General features: G+C 37.5%; 1 protein-coding gene across 1 annotated transcript in view; it reads left to right on the top strand.

The window, feature by feature from the left end:
- Positions 1-18094, top strand: part of GDAP2 (ganglioside induced differentiation associated protein 2) — a 70948-nt gene extending 52854 nt beyond the window's left edge. Inside the window, exons 11-14 of the mRNA XM_060027897.1 lie at positions 1889-2028; positions 2330-2384; positions 13084-13227; positions 17630-18094. Of these exons, the coding sequence (XP_059883880.1) occupies positions 1889-2028; positions 2330-2384; positions 13084-13227; positions 17630-17677 (387 nt within the window). The 3' untranslated portion in view covers positions 17678-18094. The remainder of the gene's footprint in view (positions 1-1888; positions 2029-2329; positions 2385-13083; positions 13228-17629) is intronic.
- The last annotated feature ends 5523 nt before the right edge of the window (positions 18095-23617 follow it).

Below are 23617 nucleotides of genomic sequence, written 5' to 3'. Positions count from 1 at the left end.
GTACTAAGGGAATAATCCTAGGTTTGAAAGTAGCTATAGGCCCAGAAATTGCCCAAATTGGAATACTTGGGCAAGGGACAACTGAATCCATGGGATAAATATGTAGATCTTCCTAGAACAATTGTAATAGACACAGACTGCAAAGGAGGAGAATCGCTTTAATAAATAATTCTTAACCACAGTAAAAAAAAAAAAGTGTACTCAAAAGTGTAAAAATTAAATACAATTTTAAGATAAAACACAGTTGTGCAAAAGGGGATAATTTTATCTGGCTAAGCCCTTAAACTCCTGGTCGCTGGTGTTTGGGTAAAAAAAACTGTGGAAGCCCTGGATTGGGCATGTTATTCACAGGCTCATTTGTGGCCCAAAATTATAACTTAAATTCCTAACAGGTAATTATTATGCATCCACAAATGGAATGTTTTGTGACCCTGAAAAATTATGGTTATAGAGGCAAGTACTATAGAGAAATGTTTATGGTATAATATCAGTAGGAGAAGAAACAACAGCTTGTATGTACATTGACCTTTTTGTGGGGGAGGGGGGCATGGTGCGAGTTTATGCATATCAGTATCTCAAAATGGATTTCATAGTTTTAGGGAGAATTTGTTTTCTACATTTTTCTGTCATATGGCTGTACTTTATAATGAAAAAGATTCAAGCTAAAGATGGGGAATTTGAAGCTGAAAATGGATATCTTGATTGCCTTGCCTTGAGGTGGTGAGTGGATAGAAAGAGGACCAGAAGCAGTCAGGCAAGAGCAGAAATAATAATAAAAATACACACATACACACAGGGGAAAAAACAACTGATAATCAGTATGACATTCATTCTCAGCATTAATAATGTGATTGATACCAATAAAAGCGTAAACCCCTGCCTTTGATTCTGGTGTGTACTTACATGGTGTTCTGGATGTTCGTGGTGTATCATTTCGTATATATTGTGAAGTCCAAACCAGGTAGCAACTGGAAAGGTACTGTGTTTCCTTAGTGCCCTCCTCTGTCTGCTCTGGTAGCAGTTGGACCCATCCTAACTAATCCATGTTAGTCCATTCAAGTTAATGCCAAGGACTCCCCTGAGGAGGAATGGAGAAATAACCTGTTTGATAATAATCTTCAGTTGTTACCTCTTAGCTTCCTCTTTGTCATGGTTTATAGCTACACCACTGGGTCCTGCTGGCCCTGCCCATATCGTGTCTCTGCTTTGTGTTTAATGTTTCTCTTAAATTTCATCCTTCTTGTAATGGCATATTCCTCTAACTGATCCAGGTCACATTAAGTTTGAGGCAGAGCAGGGAAGTGCTGCCCAGCCCACTGCCGTCTGCTCACTAAACCTGTTCTCATTTTCCTCATTCAGTTCAACGTCAAAGATGCTAACAAAATTAGCCCTCAAAGTGAGCCATGTGAGGCATCACTTCTAATGTCCTTTTATAGTAATTCTTGGTTACGTGAGAGCCATTAGTCCGTTTCTCAGTGGAGACTGCAAAGACTTTCACTGAATGCAGGTAGAACCTTCAAGAATGATTAAAAGTCTAGAAATTCTCCCTCTAATGGTTTTGACACCGTTATTCCAGAGAGAGAAAACCTGGTAGTTGACTGAAGAGCTCTTTTGAGTATGTGAAGAGTTGTTTGAAAGGACGGAGACTGGTGATTCTCCTCCACCACTTAGAACAAGACAGAAAGGGACCATACTGTAGCATTATGTGCACTACTAAACACTGGCATGAGACACTTCCCCTGAAGATCTTTTTAAAGAGGTACTCGTTAGTCTGAGATGTCTCTCTGCAGTGCCTGGGGTGCAGATTAATCTTCTAGGTTTTTTCTCTCTTGGCATCTGTGAAATAGACTACTGTACAAAATGTTTGTTATCTTTATTTTTCTTCTAGGCTCTCTTATATTTTATCCATGTAATGGATCACATTGCTGTGAAGGAATACGTATTAGTATATTTTCACACACTGACCAGCGAATACAATCACCTGGACTCTGACTTCCTGAAGAAACTCTACGATGTTGTTGATGTCAAGTTAGTTATCTTCTCAAATTATGAAGGGGGAAAGCAGCCTTTTTCTTTCCGAGTATTAAGCAATAGCAAACATCGTTGTGTATTTTGTGAAAGGATAGTTCATGTAACTAAGATTTTTTTTTTACTTAGATTGGATATTTTAATAATAGGCCCTCCTTAACTCCAGTTTATTTTGTATCAAAGTAAATTCATATGTAAACTTTTTCCTGCTTTTAAACACCTGGAAAAAGAGTTAATTGTTCATAATGGTGACTGGTTTTAGACATGGCTTATACTGACTCTCTTTTTGATTTTGAATCAGGTACAAGAGGAATTTGAAGGCTGTTTATTTTGTTCATCCAACATTTCGTTCAAAGGTACGGTATTTTTCTTTTTAGCTAAATCTTGAATTTAAGTGTACTACATGCATATTAAGATATATTTCATCATCTTCTTGCTATCCCCGTTATGACTGCTAATTTCTTTGTTTACCCTTCCTTTTTAAGTGATCTTGAGTTGTGGTCCTATTTTGATCCCATGTAACTCCAGTATCTTTGTAGGCGACCTTTACAGGCCTTTAGTCCCTCAGTCCTTGCCTCTTCATGCTCTTCGTTAATCTGGGCTTTTTTCTGCCCTTGCTCCTGGCTAACTCCTATTTATCCTTCAGAGCTCAGGTCAACAATTACTTTCTGTAAAAAAACCTCTCTGATCAATCCTGCCACTAGTAGGTACTCCTGCATTGTACTTCCTTAAGATTTTCTAGTCTTCCTTCATTGTTGTTTTTAATTCTAAGTACTAGTTTAATTTTCTACCTTATGTGTTAGCCTGCCAGATCTCTGAGAGTTATTATATAGCTATCTTGCTCATAATTACATCCCTAATATCTAATCCTGCATCTTGATTTCATCAAGATATCTAGTCCTTTGGTCCTTTTACTTTTTCTGAAAATATCTTCTTTTTTTTTTTTAATCTTTATTTTTCTTCCCTATCCAGCCTAAAACTCATGTTCCATCACTTCAGCCACTCTTGTCAATAAATAACCTATGTCTAAAATAACCTATGACCTCTTAGCCTTCCATCACACTTGCCCATCCAAACCTGATCTTGAGCTATTCCATCATTCTGCTTTCTTCACTCCTGTATCTGGGTTGCTGAGCAGTGGTGGAGAAATCATAGAGCCATGTGAATTTGGGCTTCTCAGCAGACTCGTGGGGCATTCACTGCTAGTGGTCCTTTGATGCTTCACTGAACAGTGTCCCAGCATGGCTGTGTGCTCCCCTCAAGCTCTGTCCTACCAGCAGCTCCTCACTGCAACAGATGGCCCTGCCTCATTCTTAACTGAGAACATAGAAAACATCACTGAGGAGCTCCCTGTCTTCTCCCTCCCACCCCAAACTTATGTGCCATCTCTTCCTATCATTGCCACTGTTTATTCTGTCACAGAAGTGTGTTCCTTCTTAATGAAGGGCAGTCCCTCTACCTGTGCTCTGGATCCCATAGTGATAATAGCTAACGTTTACTAAGCACTTACTGTGTGCCAGTTCTTCCCATGAGTTATCTTGTTTAAGCCTTATATCTATGAAGTAGATAGTAGTATTATTCCCATTGGATAGGAAAATGATGGATGCTTAGAGAGATTAAGTAACTTTTGCAAACTAAGCAACTGTAAAGTAGCAAAGGCTGGATTTGAATCTAGGCATTTGAATTCCAGAGCCTACACTCTTCTCTACACATATATTGAATATTTTCCCTGTCCTCAGGAACCTCCCTTCAGCAATTATCCTCTTTCTTATCTCCCATTTTTATGGATCTAACTCATCAATTTTTAAACATTCTAAAGCCTCCACTTATCTCTCTTCCCCTTTACAACCAAAATTTTTTAGTGTAATCTGTGCCCTCTGCTCACCATCTCCATTTGTCATACACCTGAAATTACTCCAGTCTGGTTCAGATCCCACTATGGCAACTAAAGCTGCTCACGCTAAAAACACCAGTAATTTCTCTTTTCCCTATACCCTTAAGCACAGTTGTCACTTCTCCCTTGAAACACTTTGTCTTGGCTTCTTTGAAACTTATCCTGCCTAGTTTTTCTTCTACTTCTAGCCACTCCTTCTCAGTCTCCTTTGCAGTTCCCTCTTTCTCTGCTCATCGTTTGAGTGTTAGTGTCCCCAAATCCTCTGACTTCTTTCATTCTGTACTTCTTTTTTTTCATTCTTGTGTTTTCAACAACCCTCCAAAATATATGCAATTCCCAAGTATATGTCTGGAGAGGCAGTAAAGTCTAATGTTTGTGAAAGCATGGATTTGAGATTCAGGTAATGTAGGTTCTAATCCCAGCTCTACCAGTTATCAGCTTGTTTTCTCAGGCAAGTTATGTAACCTCTGTGTGCTTTAATTTCATCTTCTGTAAAGTGGGGATAATAGTAGTACCTATCTTGTGTAGTTGTCAGAAGGATGAAATTAGTTAATACATGTAAAACGCTTAAAACATTATCTGGCATACAATAAACACTCAGTAAATGTTAGCCATCATCATCATTCCTGTGCTTAGACCTGCTTGTTGAACTTCTGATCAAATATCTTCACTTAGATGTTTTACAGGCCCCTGAAGTTCAACATTTTGAAAACAGAACTACTCATGTCGTCATCTCCCACTCCCTCCCAAACTGCTTTTTGTATTCCCTATCTTTGTGAATGAGACCACTGTCTACCCAGATGCCTAAGTCAGAAACAAGGGAGGCATCCTTGGGTACTTGCCTTACCTCATTCTCATCATATTGCATCACTTCTGTGTGCTTACTATTGTCCAATTCTATGCCTGTGTCTTTAGTCCCACTGCCTCTACTTTAGTTCATCCCACCATCATCTCTTACCTCAAAGGATGCAGCAACAACCTAATCAGTATTCACGTTGTCCTGCCTCCAGTATAGCACTGTTCCAGGTGCCTTCAGGCCTGCCTAGTGAAATTTTCTTATAATATTAATATAAGAAGCCAAAAATATTTCCTGTTTACTATAGGGGCTTTTGCAAAAGTTTGCCAACCCCTGGCCTAGGCAAAGAAAAAAATAAGAATCTGAATATATCAGTGTGGTTTGGAGAAAAGATGACTTATTATTTGGGTGTAAAATCCCAGGATTTAGTGATTTATTAAATGAGTACGGGTGAGAGAAAGGACCGTGTCATCCATGACTCCCAGGGGTCATCAGATGTAGGGACCATGGATTGGGATGTAAATTTGAGAACATCATCAAGTAAATAGAGCTTTAACTCTTTAAAAGTGTTAATGAATAAAATCATAGACTTAGACAGCTAAAGAAAGAGCCCTGGGATCAGGGAAGGAGATCAAGAAGAAATAATCAAAAAGCAGCAGGAGAACTGAGATTGGCTAATGCTGTGGAAGCCAGTGGATGGGAAGAGCATCAGAGATGGTAGAAATAGTTATTTTAAAGCACTATGGAGAAATTAAGTAAGATAAGTAGTGAAAAGTCCTTATTAAATTTCATAACTAAGATGAGTGAAGGCTTCAGTGAGAATGTTTTCCACTTTGGGATTTGTCACTGTTTACAAAATTGTTGTCTGTCATTGAAATACCATCTTTAAGTTTTGCATGAAGTATTTTAATAATTCTTTTAAAAATTGCAAATTTCTTTTTGGTCCCTCAGTGTTAGAACAGCACAGTAGAAAGTTCTATGCTTATGGGAACACTGCTTGGCAAGGCTTAAAAAAAAAGTAAAATGTGTGAACAGTCAATTAAATCACTTTGTCTTTCCTACTCTTCTTTCAGTTGAGTTCTGATTACATGGTCTTATCAGATAATATATTATTAACCTTCCTAACCTTTCTCCTTATTGGAAAAGTTAACTTTGTTATGCTCAGCAGGTGGCTAATTTTTTCTTTCTATAGCACATAAGAAGTGCTTGACTATTTCCCAAAATCTCGTCATCCATTTATTTTTGTATTCATCCAGTAGCTACCGAAACTTTTTCTTTAATGGAGACAAACAGAAGAGTATGTCGGTTTTTAGTATGTCTTTGCAAGAATGTCTGCTGTCCCCACTTGTATTCAGTATTGTACTGGACGTTTTAGCTAGTGCAATATGGCAAGAAAAAGCAACAAAATGCATATAGATTTAGAAAGGAGTAAATAATGCTGTCTTGATTGTCATTAATAGATGACATGATTATCTATATAGAAAACCCTATGGTATCCTCAGAAATGCTACTAGAACTGATGAGTAACTTTTAGCATGGTTTCAGGGTTTAAGATCAATATTCAAAAATCTATTATATATATTAGCAAGAAACAAATTGAGATTTAAAAAGCAATATAATTTAAACTAGCATCAAAAATACCAAGTACTTAGGGATAAATATGACAAAAGATATGAAAGACTTGTATAATACACTGCACAAGTTATGTATACTGCAAAACATTAATGAGAGAAATTAAAGGAGACCTAAATAAATGAAGACATATACTGTATTTATGGATTAGAAAACTGAATACTGTTAAATTGTCGATTCTTTCTAAAGCTATAGATTCAATTCAGTCCCAGTCAAAATTTCAACAAGGTTTTTTCTGTAGAAATTCAATTAAAATGCACAGAATCTAAAATAGCCAAAACAACTTTGGAAAAGAAGAACAAAGTTAGAGGACCAACACTGCCTGCTTTCAATGCTTATTCTAAAGCTACAGTACTCAAGACAGTGAGGTATTGGCATGAAGATAGACAAAGACATCAATGGAGCACAATTAAGAATCCAGAAATAGATTTACGTATTTATGGATAACTGATTTTTTTACAAAAGTGCAAAGTCAGATCAGTGGAAAAAGGTTAGTCTGTTCAACAAACAATATTGGACCAATTAGATATCCATATGCCAAAAAAAAATGAACTTTGATCTATATCTTGTATCACACAAATGTAAAACAAAACTTTTTAAACTTCTAGAAGGAAGTATAGGTGAAAAAGCTTTGTGTGACCTTGAGTGTAAAGCAAATATTTCTTAGATACAACACCAAAAGCACAATCCATAAAAGAAATTGAACTTTATTAGAATTTAAAACTTCTGCTCTTTTAAAGATAGCTAAGAGAATGAAAAGATCAACCACACAACCACAGCCTGAGAGAAAATCTTTGTAAATAAAACATTTATCTGATAAAGGACTTATCTTTAGAATATATAAAGAAATCTCAAAACTTAATAATAAGGAAACAATTTAGAAATGGAAAAAATGATTTGTGCAAAATACTTCACCAAAGAAAATATACGATGATAAATAAGCAAATGAAAAGATGTTCAGCACAATTACTTATTAGGAAAGTACAAATGAAACCAAAACGAGATATTACGTTCCTATTAGAATGGCTAAAATTTAAAAGACTGTGTATCAAATGTTGGTGAGAATGTGGAAGAACTGGAACTCCCAAATAGTGCTGATCAGAACGTTAAATGGTATAGAAAGTTTGGAACACAATTTAGCAGCTTATTTAAAGAGTTAAACATGCACCTACTGTGTGATCCAGCCATTCCACTCATAGATACTTACCCAAAACAAATGAAAGCATATCCATTGCCTGTATACAAATGCTCACAGCACTTTTGTTATAGCCCCAAATTAGAAACAACCCATATGCTCATCACTGAGAGGACTGATAACCAAACTATGGTATATCCATACAATAGAATACTACTCAGCAATAAAAAAAAGAATGAACTGTTGATATATACAACAACACAAATGAATCTCAACATATTTACGCTGAATAAAAGAAGCATGTACATACCAGACGAGTGTCTATACTATGTAATTCCCTTCATATAAAATTCTAGGGAATATGAACTAATGTATAATTTTTCTACAGAAAGTAGAGCAGTGGTTACCTGTGGACAGGGAGGAGGGGTGGGAGGGAGGAGTTACAGAGGACCCTGAGAACCTGTAGGAGTGATGGGTATGTTCATTTTCTTTCTTTTTTTTTGTCGTTGCTGTTGTCGTTGGCTGCGCCGCGTGGCTTGCGGGATCTCAGTTCCCCGAGCAGGGGTTGAATCCGGGCCACAGCAGTGAAAGCCCGGAAGCTGAACCACTGGGCCACCGGGTAGCTCCCCGTGTTCATCTTCTTGATTGTGATGATGGTATAATGGGTGTATACGTAATGTCACAACTTAACAAATTTTATCCTTTAAATATGTGCAGTTTATTGTAAGTTGGGTATATCTTAACAAAACTTCTTTTTAAACTGCATGAGATGTCACTGCACTGCCACCAGAATGGCTAAAGTTTAAAAAACTGACGATACCAGATATTACCAATGATGTGGAGTAACTGGAATTCTCCTGCAGTATAAGTCAGAATGTGAATTTCTGCGACCACTTTGAAAAAAGTTACGACAGTTTCTTATAAACTCAATATATACCTAGTCTGTGACCGAGCAATTCCAATACTAGGTATTTACCCAAGTGAAATGAAATATATGTGCATAGAAAGACTTCTACAGGAATGTTCACTGCAGCATTAATCATAGCAGCCAGTGACTGCCAGCCAAGGTGTCCATCAATAGGATTATGAATAATTAAATTCTGCTGTATACTTGTAATGGAATATTTCTTGGCAATAAAAGAGAACATCGATACTACTGATATACACAACAGCATGAAGGAATCTTAAAAACGTTAATGCTGAGTGAAGGAAGCCCTACATAAAAGAGTCATACTGTATAATTCCACTTATATGAGATTCTAGAGCAGGCAAAACTAATGCATGGTAGAAAAAGAATCAAAACAGTGTTTGCCTCTGGGAAGAGGGGCGTGAGGGAACTTTCTGGGGTGATGAAAATGTTTTGTATCTCAATAGAAGTTTTACTAATACAAGTGTGTACATCTGTCTAACCAGCAAAAGTATACTTAAAATCTGTGTATTTCATCGAATGTAAATTTTATAGCAAACTGAACGAACACTGAACTCTAGTTAAAGATATGAATGCTGTATTTGGGGAACGTTTACTGATGTCTGCAGTTTACTTTGAGGTGCAGCAAAAAAGTAAGATGGGTTAATAGATGCATAGAGGAACAGATAGATGTGTGATGAAGAAAACTTAAGGAAAATGTTAATGATCGTCTGAATGATTTCTGTACCAGTGTTCCCTGTAAAATTCTTTCAACTTTAGTGAATGTTGGAATTTTCATCCAAATTATGAATCTTCATAATTTTTTAATGGAAAAAAAACTTCTTTAACTTTTGTCACAAATTCAGACTTATCCAGAGTGTTACTCTGTACCAGACTTACGAGAATACATAGCCACTGTTTGCGAAGATCTGACTTTAACCCCTCCTTCCCCACACAAGAGAGTCAGTGAATAGCTATCTTTCCCCCACTTGGACACCAATGGAGAGACATTACCAGAAATTTCAGTGTTAGAGCCACTAGCGTTGGTTGCCACACCATTGGAATTGCTTCAGGTAGAAGTCAGTGCAAATGGCGGGTAGGCAGAGACTGAAGAGCAGATGTATGAAGTGAAAGCCATTATGTTACCTTTCATAATATTTTGGGATGGAGAAAATGATGAAGGATTGAGAAAATAAAACCCATGTGTAATGAAATCCACCATTATTTTATACTAAATCGAAAACTGTAAATGGAGGGGTTGTAATTATAAAATAATGAGATGAAATCAAAAGATAATGAAACAATAGAATCACTGTCCTGATTTCCATACTTCTCAGATCTTTTCCAGGGCACTCCACCCAACGTGGTAAGTTGACTGCTCATATAAATCACTACTCTTTTTCTTTCTTGAAGTTCACTAATAGAACGTGAACTAATAGTATTTAAACCCACTGTTGATTCTGGCTCTAGTAGATGACTTAAGTGCATACATGTGTGAACAATCTTTTCCTAGTTTATGTTGTCTTGTGATCCCATGTTCTTGGCTGTGCATTTGTGAATAATTGGATGAAAGAGTTTCTAGCATTCACAGAATATCATAGCAGCCTTTTTTCAAATTTTTAATTCAGTTTTTTAAAATAGTAGATACTGAGTAAAGCAAGTTTACCTAAATAAATGTATATCTATGACTTATGTTGTAAATAATTGAAAATTAAAAGCTGAGCTACATAAAAATAAAATGAAAAAAACTGAAGACAGTGCTCTTGGGTCTCCCTGAATGGAAAACTTGTAACTGGGTTTCCACTTCTGTCTACTTTGAGTAATTTTCTCTTGCTAATACCTAAAGAATGTAAAGGAGGTAATGGGAGAAAATGCAACAGAGAAATGTGTTTGTCTTTCAAAGAGTGTGTGCCTAAGATCACTGCCCATTCTTCCCCAACCCAGCCTTCTGTTTGAATTTACCACCACCAGCTCACCGTGTCAGTACATGCAGCATAGTCAAGAGTCCTTTCATAGAACTGTATAACTAAGAGGGACTTTAAAAATCATTGAAGTCCAACTTGCTCGTTTTGTAGATGAAGAGACTGAGGCCCAGATTGAAGTACAACTTGTTTTTATAGAATGAAGGAATATTCGACCATCCCTAAATAGTACTAAAGTAGTAAGTCCAGAAAGTATTTGTTAATTCTCTCAACACATATTGAATTGCTTACTTTTCATGTTGAGCATTACTTAGACCCTATAAATCCCTATAAATATGGTATTGAAGAAGAGAATCCCCAGACGCGGGAATTTAGTCTATTGAGAGAATCAGCTACTACCACAAAGAGTGTCAGTTATGTAGTAATATGAGTAAGCACGGTGTTGTTGGAACACTTAGAGGGAAGCTGCTTCTCCAGCTTTGGCTGGAGTGTAGGTACTCAGTGAAAGCTTCCTCACAGAGGTGAGTTCTGACCTGAACTCTGAAGGACAGTTCTTAGCCAGGCAAAGAATTGAGGAAAAGGGTTTCAGGACTAAACGAGCAGCATGTAAAAAGGTCCTGAGGTAAGAGACAGTGGAACACAGATACCCTGTGTAGTCCCTTCTAGTTCCGTAATTTTATACCTTTTTCCACGTAGCACAGCTCCTTGCCTGTGATAGGTATTCATGTGTTTCTTTGGGCCATTCATTGCATTTAGTACTTTTTGCCTTAGGAAGTTGTTATTATGCTTATAAGCTGGCTCCTTTTCTAGAGTCTAAGCCCCCATGAGAGGAATGGCCAGGTCACTGTTACCCTGTATCACCTACAGCCGTGTCCAATGCTTAGCACATAGTAGATTCCCAGTCCATGTGTAACTCCTTGCACAGTGTATCTCCTGACACATCCACAAGGTTCTTCTCCGTTCTGACTCTACAATCTATTTTCTTAACCTCTTCCTAGAATCTCTAAAATCTCCATGGTCTCTCCGTAGCTCTTACTAGTTTATCAGCTAACTGGTTGTAGAGCCCCTAATCTAGTTTGCAGAAGTTTGTATCAATTAGGTATATAACAGCATGTGCTTTGAAAACAAAACAAAAAAAAACTGATGTAAAAAACTGGGGATTGGAGTGTAACTGAGTGACAATCTAATTTGATTTAAATTAACTCACTTGGTTCTAGAAAGGCCGAGTACCTCCCGCCCCCTCCACCACCCTCCAAATAAGCTTGGTAAGATGAGAGGATACAGAGGGTAGTGTTAATATCTGAGGCCTTATAACAGTCATTGGTAGTATAGCCGAAATAGATTAGTGAGCCAGGCCATGAAACTCAGTATGAAATAGGCCTTATCTTCATTCATTCATTCTTTTTCAAATACTTGAGAATGCATGGTCTGTCTGTACCTTCTAAAACTTTAGACCATTCTATGATTGTCTGCCAAGTACTAGGGAAATTATAGAAGTGAATATAAGAAACTACTTGTATTCCTATGAAGTAAGATAAGTGCTATAAATGAGATTTAAACATAAGGTTATGTGAATTCAGTAGAGGGGATAATCTGTTTGGAGCTGTAAGGGAGAAATAATGGTAGAGATGAGTCTCTACCGAGTCTTGGAAATTTGGATAAGATTCTGATAGAGATAAGTGTAGTGTTGTCTCTGTTATTCCATGCCTTTTCTCATAAGTAGGTATGAAGACAGTATGTTGTATTAGGGACCAGGAATATGTGAAAGGTTTGGAGCAACCACTGGAAAACATGATAGGGTGTCAAAGAGAAATTTTAAAAACGATTGGCAAGTGCCCAAAGTGGCATGTACTGTATTTATAATGTACCCAGTTATATACTGGAATGTACTATGCCAGTGCACTGAGAATTCACATGCATATGTTACCTTCTTCTGTAAATAAAATGAGGATAGCAGTAACATTGTACCTACCTCATAGAACTGTTGTATAAGCCGTTGGTAAACATGACTAATTATGATTGCCAGTTTGGATAGATGAACAAGAATTTGTAAATTCTAGCTATTGTTTAGCTAGAATGCCAGTATAGTTTGCCAGTATAGTTTGCTATCATGAATTCTCTCTGTTTTTGGAACCAACAAATTTTGCAGACTAGCTTTTATAGAAAGATTGCAGTGTCATGAAGTGGAATGAGCAAAGGTGGCTCCACGTCTACAGAAGATTTACTTTGACTGAGAAAGAGACTGCATGCCAAGTGTCAACAGAAAAATAAATGTCTCAAAACTTGGCAAAAATTTTCAGTCTCATTTGAAGTAATGAAAAGAGTTTATGAGATTTGGAGATGTTAACCATTTTCAGAGTACCAGTGAATCAGTTCTTCCATCAGATAATGCAGTGGTTTTGACCACAGCCCACAGTAAGAAGCATATTATGTTACATCCCAACACATGACATGCACTGGAGCACATAGACATGTAAGAGAAACTGAAGCTTCATGAGACAAAGCTCATCTTGCTACATTCCCTAGTCATTGTTGCTCTAGCATGTTTCTGTTTGTTGTTTTTAATACTGTTCACAATCCACTAAACTGATTGCATAATCCACTGATGCACTACAACCTGCACCTTGAAAAACACTGCTTATTACAAGATTTTTTTGATATCAATTTCAATTTCAAAATAGTTTTTATCTAGCATAAATTTTCAAAATCATGTGTATATTTCCAATTCAGGCCACTGGCTTAAATTTTTTTTTTTCTTCTATTAATCAGGTATCAACATGGTTTTTTACCACCTTTTCTGTCTCAGGACTGAAGGACAAAATCCACCATGTGGACAGCCTCCACCAGCTGTTTTCTGCCATCTCCCCAGAACAGATCGACTTTCCTCCTTTTGTCCTTGAATATGATGCCAGGGTAAGAAGTACCAGGAATTCTCCCTTACCTGGTGTATTATCTTAACTATTTTATAGTGCAAGTGCGTCTGAGCACATCATCTTTTCATTGTAAGATGATAATGCAATTAATGTGTTTGAATAAGCTTGATAGTATCGTTTGACATTCTTTTCCTATGGTAACTTTAGGAAAATGCTTGGTTCTAAGGAGGGCGCCTTTCCCCCAGTAAACTTTTCAATGGGAAATATTTCTGCTGTAGGTTTATAGCCAATCCTTGCTTGTACTGTCAGTTTTCCATCACCTTTGAGACACACCTCTCCCTAATTTTGTTAAGACTGAATGGCTTTTCATCTACATAAATAGAGCCAGAAGAATCTGTTGGTGTCCGACATTTTCAGCGTTAATTGTAACCGGGTCGCCTATCCTAGTCTTTACCCTATGAGAAGTTTCATTTTGCTAAAAGTTTGTATAAGTGACAACCAATACATTATTTCTTACAGATACATTTATGAATCTATTAAACACTAAGAAAGAACTACTCTAGAATTTCATCAAAGCTCTATTCCATTGTACTTATTCGCGCTATCACTTTAGTAGTTAAAAACAGAGAAGTAAGTAACACGCTTGGCCAAAAGGTTATCAATTGCCCTATTTAATTATTGCTGATTGCATATTTTTATGCATGAATCAGAGAATATATTTGCAGGTTATATTAAGCTTAAAATGAATTATTCTTAATTATTGTACAACGTATGTACAGTAAATATCCTACAAGACATTTTCTCTCTAACGTTTCTACGACTTCAGTTATGATTTCTGCTACAGTTATGATTTCTTATGTGAAGAGCAAAGTATTTAATGTGTTCTAATGGCTAACAAAATGTCATGTTTCGCTTTTGCACAAAGGGGATTTGTAATTGGAGTCGCTGGATCATAAATACAAAGATTGTTGAATATATGGGAGGCAGAAAAAAGAGCGTCCGGTTTTATTTCTTGCAGATTGCTAGAGCAGAAAATTGCCTTATTATTTTTTTGAACTATATATCACTCTTCTTAATATTTAAAGAAAAATGGATAGCTGGAAATGTGAAAGGCACTGAAAGACATTTTGATACCAAAAATTTGGAATGATGATTCAAAGCTAATGTCCAGATTTACCATTTATTTTCTGGTATAGAAATATGTAAGTTAGGATGTATTGGTTAGACAACCCAAAAGAGCAGGGTTTTTTTGTGTTTCGTTTTGTTTTGTTTTGTTTTTGCGGTACGCGGGCCTCTCACTGTTGTGGCCTTTCCCGTTGCGGAGCACAGGCTCCCGTTGGCGGAGCACAGGGTGCACAGGCTCAGCGGCCATGGCTCACGGGCCCAGCCGCTCCGCGGCATGTGGGATCTTTCCAGACCGGGGCACGAACCCGTATCCCCTGCATCGGCAGGCGGACTCTCAACCACTGCGCCACCAGGGAAGCCCCAAAAGAGCAGTTTTTAAGCCAACACGTTTTCTATATACTTAAGGGCCTACAAAGCAGGCTTTCATTAAATATCAACACCGCACTCAAGCTTGGTTTTGTTTTTTTGTTCTGTGTGTGTGTTTTTAGTGTTTTTTTAAAATATTTTATATATTAAATACAGGCCTAATTAATAATGTGATTAATCAAAATGAAATAAAATAACCTACAATCTAACACTTAGGCCACTGGATCATCTTTCTGTACCTGTCTTGGAGCTTTCTAAAACTGAGATATCAGGCCATCTATATATAAAGACCAAAGAGAGGAATAAAAAGAGGAAAGAAACAGAAGAAAGAGTCAGGAGATGATGTGGAAGGGGCAGGCAGAGGGCAGATCCCTAAATACACTGCAGCTTTGCACATTATGCTGCAGTACTTTGGCTCCTTCGTAGTTGGTGGGGAGTGTTGAGCAAGGGAGAACTGCCATTTTGTTCCTGTTTAGAAAGATGGCTAAAGACACAGTGTAGAGAGGGACCAGACAGGGGTAAAACTGGAGGCAAGGAGACAAATAAGAGGCTGTCAGAGGAGAAATGAGAGACTAGAGCCAGGCAGTGGTAGTGGTAATGGCAAGGGTTTGAAGATCTTAGAGATAGTTAGAAGTAGACGTTTTAGGGAATAGAATCCACAGCATTATGGTGACTGAGCAGCCAGCCATTGGGAGGAATGAAGGAGGAAAGAAGCCTGAGGTGACTAACAAAGTTTCTGCTTTGGGAGACTTGGAGAATGGTGTCGCCACCATCCCAGAGAGGCAATTTGGAGGAAGAGCACTGGGGGGGCTTGGAGAAAACAGACAGGTGGTCTGTTCAGTTTGTGACACACTAGGTTTGAGGTGCCCCACGGGGCACTGAGGTGAAAGGCTAGAAGGTGGTTGGATAGTACCTTGTAAAGAAAAGTTTTCCTTTGCTAGAAAGAATTAAAAATATGATTAGAGAAAAGGAAACGAGTGTAGAGTCGGTCAGTTTTATTATCATATTCAAGTGTGCTTTGCCCATAGTCCTTTACTTGGTGAAGGTATGACGTGGTTGGTTGTTGGCAGTGAGCTTCTATTTTTCTGGGTCTTTTGTGACTTAGTGACATAAATTTTATAGGATTAAAAGGAACCTTTGGCGGCAATTAGAAGGTAATTTTTGTCTATCTGGATCAAAATGGTACTGAGACCATTTCAGAAAGGGAGCTAGTCAGCACTCTTATAGTCAAAGAAGAGAGTGTAGAGATTTACCTGGTAACAATTCTTCAAAATTCTGTGATTGTTTCGAGAAATAGAGAAAGTATTCGACTGCTCGGCAGTCTCTTCCACAGTGTGAGACTAATATAAAAGCTTTATTTCATAGCATTAAGAATTAGATTTTCCCTTCTTACTTTATCACAATTTAATGTAGATACAGGAAGCCTAGAAAAATACCGTAGTGGAATGGAATGGAGAAATCTTAAAGATGGATCGTGAACCATTTCTTTTCAGTTGAACTTCAGGATAGATTTCTCTCTTCAGGCATGTTTCTTAAGCATAGCTTCTATGCCTGTTGAGGATACTGGAGTGATTAGTTTAACAGATCCTGGTAGGAAATTCTAAAATACAAAAAAAAATTTTTCATTAATTTTAGTGAAGTATCCTAAAATGTAGCCGATCTTTAGATTTGTTTCTACTGAATTTTTTTTAACCTGGTCAGATGTATAATCAGAAAGTTAAAAAAAAAAAAAAAAAGAAAGAAAGAAAAGAAAAAAAGATGAAAGTAAGTTTTCCTAGATATTCTCTTGTTTTCCTGGTTATGGTCCCAGGATCAATTTCTCCTCCAGAGCATCTGCTCTGAAGAATGGCAGAGCTTTTGATTCACTTAGTCACTCAAATAACATTTAACTGCCTATTATGTTCAAGACGGGATGGATTTAATGCTCCATAACTATAATGTAAATATGCCATAAAGCAATGCTGTTTTCTTCCTACCTTTCATTCTCCATATCTATTATCGTACATTAATGTTAAGCATTTTTTGTTTATGGTTTACTGGAAAATAAGTTACTTGTCAAAGAAATACTTTCCTAAATAACAAGAAATGAATCTTAAGTCTCATAAATGTAATTTTGGGTCTATCTCCCTTAAAGCTAACTGTCTTGATTTTTATAAGATAAAGTTAGCCAAAATAAGGTCAAAAAATTTCCTTACACTGACTTATTGCTTTCTACGTTTGACATTAAAGTTCTAGCATTCAATTCTCCACCTTGATCTTGAACGCCCTAAAAACTGTCATTGTTAAAAGCCTCGCCACTCAGGCATGTCATGGAGAGACTCATTTCTGCCAACACAGTTGTACTTATTAAATTCCTTGATGATGATTTTTGTTTCATAACTCAAAGATTCGGCACACAGCAAGACAACACAGCCTAACAAAAAATTCACTTTGTTATAAAGCAGAAACTAACGCACCATTGTAAAGCAATTATACTCCAATAAAGATGTTTAAAAAAAAAAAAAGAATCTGGGCTTTAGATTTGGATAGACATGGATTTAAAATTCAGGCTCTCCTGGTTGCCGGCTTGGTGACCTAAGGTGAGTGATGCCATCTGTGTGATCCTTAGTTTCCTGTTCTGTAAAATGAGGATGTTACCTACTTTATGGCATTATGTTGTGAGGTTATAAAAGGATAATGAAAGAAAAGTGCTGGTTAAGTGTCTGGCATATAGAATGTTCAATAAATGGTAATATTTTTAAATCTCATCATCCTGATTACCTCTGCCTACATTATACCAACTCTGACTGACTCCAGTGGAATGGCTCTGTTGGCTTGAGGGCCTGCTCAGGGCCAGGCATGTGCTAGACATTTTCCATACGTTAGATCATTGGCTGTAAATCCCTTTCTTTTACATTCCCAATTACATTGATCTTACTATTTAATGTTCTTGTCTTTTTCTCTTTCTGCAGGAAAATGGGCCTTATTATACGTCTTATCCCCCATCACCAGATTTGTGACCTGCTATCTTTCAGTGCTACTGGTTTCTAAGGACACCACTTTCTCCAGAGATCACTACCTACTGAAGTGATATTCATTTTTGCTGTACAGCTCCAGAGAGCCTTTTGTCCCCACCTCTCTGGTATTTTTTTATCGACTGTATATTTTCTGACACATAAGCAATCTGAAAATGGTAGGCCATTCTGAACTGTGCACTTATTTTAAATTTGTATATTTGTATCAAATGAAAATGTTCACTTTTCGAGGGTTGTTAATAGAAATTGGGGAGCAACTTTTGAGTATCTTCAGTTTCCTGAAAGGACACTGGATTCTCCATTAGACAAGCCACAATATTGTTCACATCATCTCTTTAACATTGCACGCTTTCTTTGTGTACTCAAGTGTTTCTCAAAATATATAGAACCAATGTATGCTGACTGGATGTATTGTTTGCTTCAGACCCTGGCATTACGTTTTATACAGATAATTCAGTTATGCTAAAAGAGAATTGTCTGGGATCAAGGATGTAGAAATGTATCTGATCAAAAACATCAAAATCATCAGCAAAATATAGGTCTTAGAATTTTACCGCACCAGTGAAGACCGAGACTTAAGAACTAAAGTTCCTTAGATGGTATGTTTTAAGATTGTCACTGTTCTGGTCTCAACAGTGGGGGAAAACAAGAAGACTGTTTCTTCAGCCTCTTTCCTATCATCATAGATGGTTTGGTCTCCATATTCAACAGGACTGCACATATTAGTACTCTTAAGTGCAGGGCATCTCCTAAGACACCATCAGTGAGTGTTAGAGTGCCGCTTTCCCAGAGTCATGAATGATTTTGTTTGGCTCTTAGGTCTACTTTCTCTAAGGACATTTCCTAGCAGTGTGTCTTGAGTTGCCTACATCAAAATGAAGGAGGTGTGTTGCAGTGAACAAAATTCCAGACCACTTTTGCAACTCAGGCTCTATTTGTGCCTTAGCTTGAATAAAAATTAGAATTATGCTGCCTACCTCACAGAGGTATCATGAGGTAACATTTAGAAAGGGCTTTTGATGTCTTTGGATGAAAAATGCTAGGAGAGTTTGTGTGGTGGGGTGTCTTTAGTTAGTTTTTAAATGATAACAGATATCCTTGAGGGAGTGCAACAAGGCACTCCTCTTGTCTTTGGCACCTTTTGAGTGATTTCCCTTTTCTTGGGACAACAGCTGTTAGTGCAAAATGCCAACCCTGAGGACCTCCTTCCTACTTTGTCCAGAATGTCTTCTGTCCTACTCCTCTTCCAGTGCTACACTTTAACAAGAGACATATGTTAGCCATTTTAAATATTACTTCTTGGGCTTCCCTGGTGGCACAGTGGTTGAGAGTCCCTGCCGATGCAGGGGACACGGGTTCGTGCCCTGGTCCGAGAAGATCCCACATGCCGCGGAGCGGCTGGGCCCGTGAGCCATGGCCGCTGAGCCTGCGTGTCCGGAGCCTGAAAACATTACTTCTTGAATTGAGGTCAAACCGTTATCATTTCCATCAGGGTTTCTTCATATTCCTTTTGATTCCTACATTCACTCCCCATCTCCCTCACCCCATCATGTACACTGGCAGTTCGGAGAAGAAAAAGTAGAACTCTTCTGTTCTAATGTGCTCAGGATTGGTGCTTCCAAGGGTCCCACTCCCCTATGTCCAGATTAATTCTTCAGTGGAGATAAAAGAAACATATTTCTTCATTTATGCCAGAGAACCCCCCCATAGTTGTGTTAACCCCATCCTCTATCTTCCCATATAAACAAGCAGGGGCTTTACATTTCTCAGATAAGCAGTCTTATCTTTTGCATGTAATGGACACATTTGCTTTATGCCAGAAATCAGAACCACTTGTTCCTTATATACACTTACTTGTTAAGGACTTCCTGTTATGTTCCCTAGGTCATCAGGTCTAGACAGCCAGTCAAATGTCTGGTATTAAGCTTCATCTCCAACAGTACTCCTTTCATCCCTTGAGCCTTGGCCTTTAGAAATCTGAAAAATTAGCTTCATCTTCTCCAGTCCATTGTTAGATCATATATGAGGTGTCATTTCACTAGGAGCAGTTGTAGAAATATGCCATCTTTTCTCTGTTAAAGCTGGACTTGGCTACCTCACGTTGGCATCTGGCCTGAATCATTTCCTCTATAGATAATAGAGGGTGCAAGCTACTTTACTATTTGAAAGGGAGCAAATTTTACAATTTCTCATAGGCAATAATTTTGAAAGGATGTCCCTTTGGTATATTCACAGCAGTATATTAATGATTAGTAACACAAGCAAGAATGTTCAATTGCTGTCCTAGGGTGTAAAGGTAGTATGGGACTATGTACATATCAACTGCATTTTATAATTTAATGGTGACTAAAGATAAGGTTGCTCTGCTCAGTGAAACTGAATTTGGTATGGTACCAAGTTCATGCTTTTATAGCTGTCTGAAGTGTTATGTAATGAAGGTCTTTCAACGTACAAAATCCTAGGAGGGGAACATAGTGACCTTGATATTGAAATGAAAAAGTAATGTTCACTATATATATGCCTTTGTCAGAAGGTTGGATAGCCTGGGTAACACATGCCACCCTCAAGGACACATTAGAGGGAGGATAAAGGGGTGGAGATGACCACTAGCATCTGATGTTAATTCAAAGCACCCTCAAGTCCTTAATTTAGTTAAACTTTGGTCATGCCAAATGCTAGTTGAATTGAGGAAGAAACTACTTACAAAATATTAATTTAATTCATTAATTAGTTCTTGCAAGACATAATATGAATTATAAAACAAGTATGTTTCTTGCTTCAGCATATATTTGGATTCTTAATTAATCTATATTTATTTCATTATTTCTTGATAGCAAAAATGACCTCTTGAAAAAAACTCAGTATTTATTAGACTCTTAAACCTTAGAGACCAAGAGGTTCATATTTTAAAGATTTTCTTTTCTTTAATATATATCTTATTTCATCGGCTGGTGCTCTATTATATTTATTTTTTGCAAAGTAATCCATCTGCCGTAGTTTGAGACTGATTAACAGGATTTTTAAAGTATTTTTGGTAGCATAAATAGATGTAGATTTTTGATCAAATATCTGAAATTTAAAATGATTAAAATATCTCCCATTTCTAGAGAGAGATGAGCGTAATCACTGTATTAGAAAAACGTGGCTTGGCTATTTCTGCCTGTCTTCTGTTTGCCTAGATATTGTTTAATAAATTCAAACTGTAGGTAATGGTTTAACCTTTTCTTTGCAGCAGTTCATAGGAAAGCAAGAAAGTGTAGTTAGGCGCTAAAAGTCACTCTTTGTGTTTCCCCTGGTACATTGTGTATGTATGTATATAGAGTTTAAATTGCTTAATATATGAACAGAAATGATTGGTATTTGAAGTACTGGAAAGAGAAGAATTGTATGGATCTAGGAACAGGGATTGACTATAATAAGGACCGAAAGGACTGCAAGATAGCATGTAGACCTCTAAAATTGGAGTTAGCCAGTGAGTTTCAGATTGTGGTTCTCTTAAGTTATGGTCACCATAATCAACATGCACTAGAGTGTTTCACCGGTACTGGCGCTAATATACTTCATGCTATAGGATGGACTCTTGGTTTGCTATTTCCTGAGACCGTGAAGGGTAGAGGAGAGTTCTACCTGTAATCTAAATCGTAGGATAAACCCAGAGATTATAAGGATTTCCTAGTAGGTCTAACCATATATACGTATATGTGTACATATTTACATACATATTTATATTTATACACAATAATCTGCTTTGCTTTACATTCTTTGAATGTGGTTTAAATGGCCCATAAATAGAGAACATAAAACAATAAATAGCCTAGTTTAAGCTTTGATTCTACCAAAATCACCCTTGAACAGATGATATCAAGGTCATTTTAAATATTAGTGGCTCTCTTGGATATTAGTTGTTAACTTTGTTTTCTGTGCTTCCAAGAACAGTATCTTTAAATCTTTATAAGTAAATAAAACATGACTTAAATGTTTAGGGCCTCTGAGTTCAAGAAGAAAAGCAGAGATATTCTCTAGGTGAATTACACTGACAAAATCATGAGTGGTGAATGTGATCTACTATTTTTGTTGAACAGTTAAGATTAATACATTTTGTATACACAGTCATACTTTTTTTTGGTAATGTGTTTTGTTAGTGTAAGCACACAATCGTCATAAACTGAGCCAAGACTTTGGCAACCAGATGTTGTGGGCCAAAATATTTAAATAAGAGCTTAACATATGTAAATTATTTTAATTGCTATTGGGCAAAGGAGACCTAACAGAGTTTTGATTGATGTGATCTTAAAACTTGTTTATTCAAAATTCAGAAAGTTTTTATGAATATTTTGCACTTAAAAATATACTTTGTTCTTTCTGAATTAGAAGTTAGATCCCTTTTAAAGAGAGTCCCACCCTATCACACATACGGCCATTAAGAACCGGTTAAAGGGCTTCCCTGGTGGTGCAGTGGTTGAGAGTCAGCCTGCCGATGCAGGGGACACGGGTTCGTGCGCAGGTCCGGGTAGATCCCACATGCCGCGGAGCGGCTGGGCCCGTGAGCCATGGCCGCTGAGCCTGTGCGTCTGGAGCCTGTGCTCCGCAACGGGAGAGGCCACAACAGTGAGAGGCCCGCATACCAAAAAAAAAAAAAAAAAAAAAAACCGGTTAGTAAAATGGTAATGTTTATACTGAACCCCAGGGTAGGACAGTCTTTTTTGGCTATTTATACCCGGCATTTCTCTCATCACCAAAATTAGCCTACAGAGCAGTTCAAAATGCAGTGAATTTTATTGTCAACCATCTATCTCTATGGAGACCTAGACTAGTGCTTCTTAAACTTTAATGTGCATATATTAAATCAGCTGGGAATATGTTAAAATGCAGATTCTGATACAGTAGGTTGGGGTGGAGCCTGGGACTCTGTTTCTTTCTTTTTTGTGGGGGGGGGCCATGCTGCAAGGCATGTGGGACCTTAGTTCCCTGACCAGGGATCGAACCCACTCCCCCTGCATTGGAAGCGTGGAGTCTTAACCACTGGACTTCCAGGGAAGTCCCCAATTCTCCGTTTCTAACAAGCTCTTAGGTAGTATCGATACTCTTGGTTCCAAGACCACACTTAGAGTAAAAGAGCCTAGACCATATTTAGCTTCCATATTTTCCTTGTTTCCAGTAAAGCAGACAGAACTCTCAGTGTAATTCCTTCTGTGGGCCAAGTACCCACACATACCCTATCTCATTTTAATCCTCTTAGAAATCCTGTGAGATAGGTGGTGATAGAGGTTAAGTGCTGCTGAAGCCCGAACATGCAAGCGGTGCAGTATAGACCAGTGTTTCTCAAACTTGAATAACGCACATCCCCTTTTAATATGGAAAAATTCTCTTAGCTCCTCGGGTTTTGTTCATTCTAATGTTACCTAACTATATATGAACATAAAGCTACATGTAAATGCCTTATGCTTATAGCTCTCGCACAACTATAAAACCGAAAGAAGTTTACAGATCAGACACAAGCAAAACTATAAAACTAATACAGTTTAGAATAACAGTAACTGAGTATGATCGATGATGATGTTTTGCCAAAACGAAGCAGCAACATGATTATGGTACTGAGTACTGTAATACAGGTTCTTCTGTGTTTAGCATGCAACTACTACCATGTACTATGTGGTGACTCAGTTCTCCCACTCTTTTTCTCTGTTCAAACTATTACTTACATTCATTTAGCACATAGTGATGTTATCTGGTCTTCATCTAGCTTGAATGCATCATTTCCCTCATATTAAGTTATCCTCTGTTCTCCATAAGCTTTCCACAACTAAAGCAGAACCCAGCTTTAACTTTCAAGTAAAGACAAATGCAAACCTAGTCACTGAAACATTCTGGCAATATCTGGTTTTAAGGTAGTTATCCAGATAATTCAGAACGTGAATATTAATT

Source organism: Delphinus delphis, chromosome 1, assembly GCF_949987515.2.
Source record: "Delphinus delphis chromosome 1, mDelDel1.2, whole genome shotgun sequence".
Taxonomy (NCBI): Eukaryota; Metazoa; Chordata; class Mammalia; order Artiodactyla; family Delphinidae; genus Delphinus; species Delphinus delphis.
This window is presented reverse-complemented; position numbering and strand designations above follow the sequence as displayed.